Consider the following 7,815-nt stretch of genomic DNA (forward strand, 5'->3'; position numbering starts at 1 on the left):
CTCAGTCTGGGAAGGCCTCTTGGAGGAGGTGAGCTCTCAGTAGGGCTTTGAAGGGAGGAAGAGAGCTAGCTTGGTGGATGTGCAGAGGGAGGGCATTCCAGGCCAGGGGTCGACAGTGGGACAGGCGAGAATGAGGCACAGTGAGGAGATTAGCGGCAGAGGAGCGGAGGGTGTGGGCTGGGCTGTAGAAGGAGGGAAGGGAGGTGAGGTAGGAGGGGGCGAGGTGATGGAGAGCCTTGAAGCCGAGGGTGAGGAGTTTTTGCCTGATGTGTAGGTTGACTGGTAGCCTCTGGAGATTGACTTCTCCTCAGTTACTTCCTCTGTAAAATGGGAATTAAAACTGTGAGCCCCACATGCGACATGGACTACGTCCAACCTTATTAGCCTGTATCTACCCCAGTGCTTACATAGTAAAAGCTGAATACCACAAAAAAGTCATTCTGCCCACCCCCTGACCTCTGACAAATCAGACAAAATAGGAGAGGAGTCGCCCTGACTTGCTCCCTTCATTCATTCCCCCCTCCCTGCCCCACAGCACTTATGTCCATATCTGTCATTTATTTATTTCTGTTTATATCTGCCTCCACCTCTAGACTGTAAGCTCACTTTGGGCAGGGAATGTGTCTGCTATAGTCTACTCTCCCCAGGGCTTAATACAGTGCTCTGCACACAGTAAGCACTCAATAAATATGATTAACTGACTGAAAGGCCTCCAAAGAAGCAAATCTGAACACCACACTCCGCCCTTTCCCAGGGCTATACAATCAGGAAATCTTTCCTGAGGTGTGACTTGAATCCTCCAGCTGCAAGGGTGGAAATAGAAAGCAGCAGATCCCTGATGTCACACACAAGAACTCTAGAGACTGAAAGTTGGTGATTCAGTTTGTTTCCCCCAGCTCCTTCTCTCCAGGCACAAAACAACCCCAACTCTATATCCCGGCTCCGCCACACATCTGTTGTGTGACCGTGGGCAAATCACTTCACCTCTCTGTGCCTCAGTTCTCATCTGCAAAATGGGGATTGAGACTATGAGCCCCACGTGGGACAGAGACTGTGTCCAACCCAATCTTCTTGGATCCACCCCAGCACTTAGAATAGTGCTGGGCACATAGTAAGCACTTAACGAATATCCCAATCATTATCTCACCATCTGGCTGACGGTGTGAATGGCCTCAGAGGTGACTATGTGAACGAGCTCAAGGTCCAGACAGCACACCAGAGGAGGTTTACCGGAAGTGGGAGAGAAAAGGGGGGCAGGGGTGGTGACACCTAGCAGGTATTTTTCCCCCAGGGCTGGAGTCAGCCACCCTTCCCTCCACAACTGCTTCCTGGTTCAAGTTCTCTCTCCCTCTCCACGGGGTTGGGACAGCACCCAAAGAGGAGGAATGGGGGAGGGGCTTCCGGAGGAAGACACTGGGAAGGAGCTGGGAATCTAGGCCTGCCTTCTCTGCTCCTCCCAGTTGCAGAGAGACAGCGGGCCTTGGGAATCCCTCTGCAGTTTCCCAATGTTGGTTTCTGGGCTCAATCAATCAATCATGTTTATTGATTCAAGTCTCCAAGACCCAACTTCGGGGTTCACCTTCCCAGACACCACCCAACTCTGCTTACAACAGCCAGGAGGTCAGGCTTGGAGCACAATATACAACTGGATTCTAATGTCTCTGCCACTTGCTGCATGACCATGGACAAGTCACTTCACTTCTCTGCAATGCAGCTTCCTCATATGTAAATAAAACACTTTTTATGGCATTTGTTAAGCACTTACTATGTACCAAGCTCTGGGGTAGATACAAGCTAATCAGCTTGGACACAGTCCCTGTAACACATGGGGCTCCCAGTCTTCATCGCCATTTTACAGATGAGGGAACCGAGGCCCAGAGAAGTGAAGTGACTTGCCCAAGGTCACACAGTAAACATGTGGCAGAGCTAGGATTTGAACCCAGATCCTTCTGACCCCCAGGCCTGTGCTCTATCCACTAGGCCATGCTGCCTTTCTCTTTCCCCTTAAGACCATGACCCACCATGTGGGTCAGGGATTTCTGACCTGATTGTTTATACTCTGGTACTTAAAAGTGTCAGAGCATAACATAACTCATCTCCTTCAAGAGGCCTTCCCTCATTTCCTCTTCTCTCACTCCCTTCTGCGATGCTTTTACTCTTGGATTGGCACTCTTTGTTCACCCCGCCCTCAATCCCACAGCACTTATGTACATCTCTGTAATGTATTTATATTAATGCCCGTCTCCCCCTCTAGAGTCTAAGCTCCTTATGGGCAGGGAACATGCCTAATCGTTATACTGTACTCTCCCAGAGAGTAGTGCAGTGCTCTACACATTGTAAGCACTCAATAAATATGATTGACAGTAAGCAATTCACAAATGACATTATTTATACAAATCTGGGCGGAAATCTGCAGCAGACCCCCATTGACAGACTACAGGACACAGGAATAGCAGCAGGTCCAGAGACTTGGGAGTGGGAGAGAAAAGGAGTGGAAAAGCAGCGCGGCCTAGTGGATAGAGCACAGGCCTAGGCATCAGAAGCATATGGGTTTTAATCGTGGCTCTGCCACTTGTCTATTGTGTGACCTCTGGCAAGTCACTTCACTTCCCTATGCCACAGTTACTTCATCTGTAAAATGGGGATTCATTCATTCAGTCATATTTATTGAGCACTTACTGTACTAAGTACTTGGAAAGTACAATTCAGCAATAGAGACAGTCCCTGTCCACAACAGGCTTACAGTCTAGATTAAGATATGGGATATGGACGTGTCCAACCTGATTACTTTGTATCTATCCCAGTGCCTGGCACATAGTAAGTGCTGAATACAAATTAAAAAAAAGGGAGGGGGAAAGAGGGGGAAAAGAGGGGAAGAAATGGTGGGGAGAGAAGGGGAAAGGCGGGGAAAGAGGGGTGCTAAGAGGGGGGAAGGGGAAACCATGCCAGACTGGCTCTTAAGCAAAAGAGTCATGCATTAGTTCTGATTAGAAGCATTGGCCAGCCCAGAGGCTGAAGCATATGCCCTCACGAGACAAGGGGCCCGGAGTGAAGACCAGGGTCCAAGAATATCTCAGCAGCAACCCAAGGTCCATGAGCTCATGGTCTTCCCATTCACCCTCGGACTGTCAGCCTTCCCACAGGCCTTGCCCCAGGACTCAGTTTCCCCAGCTGTAGAATGGTGGTGGCTCTGTCAACATGAGGTCAGAAGTATCTCATTGGGATGGGAGGAAGAACTGGGCTCGGAACCCAGGTGTTCTGCCTTCCAGGCTGGATGGCTAGGGTGGGGGCGAACTGGTCTCCTCCTGGATTCCTGGGGGAAGTTAGCCTTCCCTAGGCAAGCCCCAGTCTTGAAGACAGTGCCCTCCCTTCAGAGACCCCACCCACTGGGAGGAAGTGGGAGGGGAGGCAGACGTGCAGAGGCTGGATGTTAGCAATGGGGGGAGAGGGGTCAGGGGGCCAAGGACCAGTCACTGCTGGGAGGGAGGTCAGTAGGATTAAGGACCAGTCACTGCTGGGTTGGGGAAGGAGTCAGGGGCTGGATATCAGCACTAGGAGGGAGGAGAGAGGAGAGAGGAGAGAGGGAGTCAGGAGGATAAAGACCAGTCACTGCTGGATTGGAGGGAGTAGGGGGGCAGAGGTTGGACGTCTACCCTGAGGGGAGAGGAGAGCAGTCACTGCTGGGATGGGGAAAGGAGAGGGCCCAGTCATCCGCTCAAAGGAGCTTCCCACAGAGGGTGAATGGTGGCTGCCCAAGTAGGGTGGTTTTGGGGGGTGGGGGCAGTGATGTTTCAGTCACGACCCCCCCCCACCAAATCATCCTCAAAACATGGGCCGGGGGAGGTACGGAGTTAGGGTTAAATCCTGGGCCCAGCAGTATTATAGAGCACTGACTGGGTAGGGGGACAAGCAGCATGGAGTCTACCTCATTTCCAAGGGCTCGGCCCCACCCTCAAACAGGTGGCTAGTGGAAAGAGTCCGGACCTGGCAGTCAGAGGACATGGGTTCTAATCCCCGCTCTGCCACATGTCTGCCATGTGACCTTGGGCAAATCATTTCACTGCTCTGTACCTCAATGCCCTCATCTGTAAAATGACTGTGCGCCCCACATGTATCCACCCCTGTGCTTAGAACAGGGCCTGAAACATAGTAAGCACTAAACAAATACCACAGTTATTGTTATTATTATTCTCTCCTCAGTTCTCTCATCTGTAAAACGGGGATTAAGACTGCGAGCCCCATGTGGGACATGGACTATATCCAACCTGGTTAGCTTGTATCTTCCCTGGTGCTTAGTACAGTGACTGGCACTACTGCTTAAATACCATTTCAACAAAATGATAAAAAGAAACACCCCGAGGGCACCAGAACCCCAGGTTTGTTCGTCGCAAAGCTTCGGGGCCATTTCTCCAGCTACTATTCCTGGGGGGTATTGGGAGGGCAGAGCTCAGTTTCCTTTCCCCTTCCCCCCACCCCTACCCCAGCCTCCAGGGCAGCTATGCACCTCTGCCTTGTCAAGCCCTCTCTCAGTCTGACTCTGGGCAGGGAATATACTTGTTGTACTGTACTCTCCCAAGCCCTTAGTACAGTGGTCTGCACACAATAAGTGCTCAATAAATGCGACTGTCTGACTGAAGGAAGACATCAGCCAGGATAAGAAAGTGGTGGATATGAGGCCCGGAGCGGGGAAAGGAGGGCAAAGCCCATCTCTGGGGTGGGGGCCGGGCTTTGGCCTCTCCTTCTCCCTGGGCCTCATACTCACTCCTCCTTGAGAAGCAGCGTGGCTTAGTGGAATGAGCACAGGCTTGGGAGTCAGAGGTCTTGGGTTCTAATCCCAGTTCTGCCACTTGTCAGCTATGTGACTTTGGGCAAGTCACTTACCTTCTCTGGGCCTCAGTTACCTCATCTGTAAAATGGGGATTAAGACTGTGAGCCCCAGGTGGGACAACCTGATAACCTTAGATCTACCCCAGCACTTACAACAGTGCTTGGCACATAGTAAGCGCTTAAAAACCATCATTATTATTATTTTTTTTAATACAGCACAGGCCTGGGAGTCAGAAGAACCCGGGCTCTACTCCCGGCTCCACCACTTGTCTGCTGGGTGACCTTGGGCAAGCAACTTCTCTGGGCCTTGGTTCCCTCAACTCTAAAATGAGGTTTAAGAGACTGTGAGCCCCATGGGGAACAGGGACTGTGTCCAACCCAATTTGGTTGTACCGCCCCTCCCAGCACTTACTTGGTGCCAGGCACTGTACTAAGTGCTTAACAAAGACCATAATAATTCTTATCTGAGTAGAGGGACCACCCATCTGCCCTGGCTAGCAACTGGTTCCAAACCCTGTGCCAGGCTAGTGTCTTCCTTTAGGGGGCAGAATGAGAGAGGGCCAGAGAGGCAGAGGGGCACAGATGTCCCCAAGGGGCATGGGGGTGGGCTAAGCGCTCCCATATCCCGACCCCAACAGAAATGGCACTGACACTTGGCAATAAACAAATCTGGGTTTCTGGTGGTATTGGGGTGTTCGGTGTCCTTTGTTACTGGCTGTCCGAGAGTTTCCCCTTGGCACCTTATGCTGACCGCCCAGAGCCCTGGAGGGTTCCCAAGACCTTGTACCCTCAGCAGGGATAGGAGCCTGGGCAACCTCCATGGTCCCCACGCCTGGCTTCCCCCATAATGGATAATGGATGGCTTCCTGGCATAATTGATAGAGCCTGGGCGTCAGAAGGTCCTGGGTTCTAATCCCTGCTCTGCCACTTGCCTGCTGTGTGACCTTAGGCAAGTCACTTCACTTCTCTGTGCCTCAATAACCTCATCTATAAAATGGGAATTAAGACTGTGAGCCCCACATGAGACAGGGACTGTGTCCAACATGATTTGCTTTTAACCACTCCAACGCTTAGTTCGGTGTCTGGCACATAGAAAGCACTTAAATACCATAATTATTATTATTATCCCCTCTCAGCTGGACCTGCGGGCGGCTGGCAGGGCGGGTTCGTCCCTATGTCCAGTGGGGTGGAGGTAAAAGGGGTGGGCGGTTGGAAACCCCCTCCCGTTGGGGGGGTTCGAAGACCCCAAAAGACTTGGAGGCAGGCGGAGCCACCCTTCCACCAGGCTCTAACCAAACAAACCCGCTCCATCCTGCGTTTTCCAAATGAATCCGAGGAATGCGGGGGTGGGAAGGGGGTCGGGGGAAGCTGGGTGTGTGTGTGTGTGTGTGTGACAGAAGCCCGGGCTGGCAGGATGAGAGGGGCGGGGTCGGTCTGGACCTGCCGGAGGGAGATGCGGGGGATTAATCCATGATTTGGGGGCAGCAACCGCCGGCCCACGGCCCGCCGGTCAAGGCTCAACAGGTTCAGGTCTGGGCCTGTGCTGTATAATACCCACCCGGACCCCGAGGGGCAGGAGGGGGCGGTGGTAGGTGGGGGGGGGGGTCCCAGGCTCGGGGCGCAGGTGGCTGAAGAGCGTGTGGGGGTGGGTGGGTGCCCCCACCTTGCCCTCCCGCATTGGGGGGCAGCGGATTTCGCGCACACCGGTCACCCTGCAGCTGACCAGCTTAGGTTTGGGTTTATTCATTCTCCCCTATCCACCCCCGCTCCCCATCTCTGCAGCACATCCCTCAACTCCCTGCCCCCGCGACCCCCACCCACATTGGGGAGGGGCTCAGGATAAGAAGGACCTGTCGCGTTAATGGGATCCAGAGTCCCACGGGGGATGGGGGTGGGTGGGAGGGAAGCCCAAACCTGAGCCTGCGGGAGACATTGGGGAGGCCGGGATTCGGGGGGGAGGGGTCCCCCACGACCCCCACCCATATGAGGGAGGGGCTCAAGAAAGGAAGGAACTGTCGCGGTAATGGGATCCAGGGACCCACGGCGGGGGTGGGGGGTGCGGGGGAGGGAAGCCTAAACTGAGTCTGTGGAAAGTGAGGGAAGGGCCGGGATGCAGGGGGGTCCCCCGCGACCCCCCACTCACAATAGGGGAGGGGGTCAGGATAGGAAGGACCTATCGCGTTAATGCGATCCAGGGTCCCACGGGAGGGGGTAGGGAAGCCTAAACTGAGTCTGTGGAAAGTGTGTGGGGGGGGTCTCCCGCGACCCCCACTCACCCTAGGTCTCAGGATAGAAAGGACCGGCCGCGCTAATGGAATCCAGGATTCCACAAGGGTGGGGGGAAGGGAAGCCTAAACTGAATCTGTCGAAAGTGGGGGGAGGCCGGGATGCGAGGTGGAGGGTCTCCCGCGATCCCCACCCACCCTGGGTCTCAGGATAGAAAGGACCGGCCGCGCTAATGGAATCCAGGGTCCCACGGGGGGGGGGCCTAAACTGAGTCCTGGCGAAGGGTGGGTGGGATTGCGGGAGTGGTGCCCCCCGCCCCACTCACAGGTAGCGGGCCCGTCGTTGGGTCTGCCGGTGGAGGGCCACGGAGTACCCGAAGAGGCCGGCGGCCGCCCGGCCCTCCTTCAGCACCAGGAGCCGGGTGTCCAGGTTGAAGGCGGAGGCGGCGGCCGTGCCCAGGGCGGCGCAGACCACCAGGTGCCAAGCGCGAAGGGCAGGGGCGCGGGCTGCCATGCTGCGGGCCGGTGCCACCCGCCCCCCGGCCCGGCTCCGGACCGACCCCCGCTGGACCCGGGGACCCCGCCTCTCCACCTTGCGGCTCTTCCGGGGAAAAGGGGCGGGGGGCGGCTGGCGGCTCTTAAAGGGCCCGGGCCCGGGACCGCCCCCCGCCCACCCACCCGCCCATCGCCGGAGCCGCCGGCTACGAGGCAGCGGGCCTGAGTGGAAAATGCCCGGGCTGGGGAACCGGGGGGCGTGGGTTCT

General features: G+C 55.3%; 1 protein-coding gene across 2 annotated transcripts in view; it reads right to left on the bottom strand.

Annotated features, from left to right (window-relative positions):
* The window catches only part of ITGA3 (integrin subunit alpha 3), a 44,946-nt gene extending 37,339 nt beyond the window's left edge, over positions 1 to 7,607 (bottom strand). The window contains exon 1 of one of the 2 annotated variants that reach the window (XM_038753352.1): positions 7,379 to 7,566. In XM_038753352.1, the coding sequence (XP_038609280.1) occupies positions 7,379 to 7,566 (188 nt within the window). Of the gene's footprint in view, positions 1 to 7,378 lie in introns of both variants that reach the window. The other variant, XM_038753353.1, reaches the window with a different exon arrangement.
* Positions 7,608 to 7,815: the final 208 nt, after the last annotated feature.

Source organism: Tachyglossus aculeatus, chromosome 11 (assembly GCF_015852505.1).
Source record: "Tachyglossus aculeatus isolate mTacAcu1 chromosome 11, mTacAcu1.pri, whole genome shotgun sequence".
In the NCBI taxonomy this organism is placed as follows: Eukaryota; Metazoa; Chordata; class Mammalia; order Monotremata; family Tachyglossidae; genus Tachyglossus; species Tachyglossus aculeatus.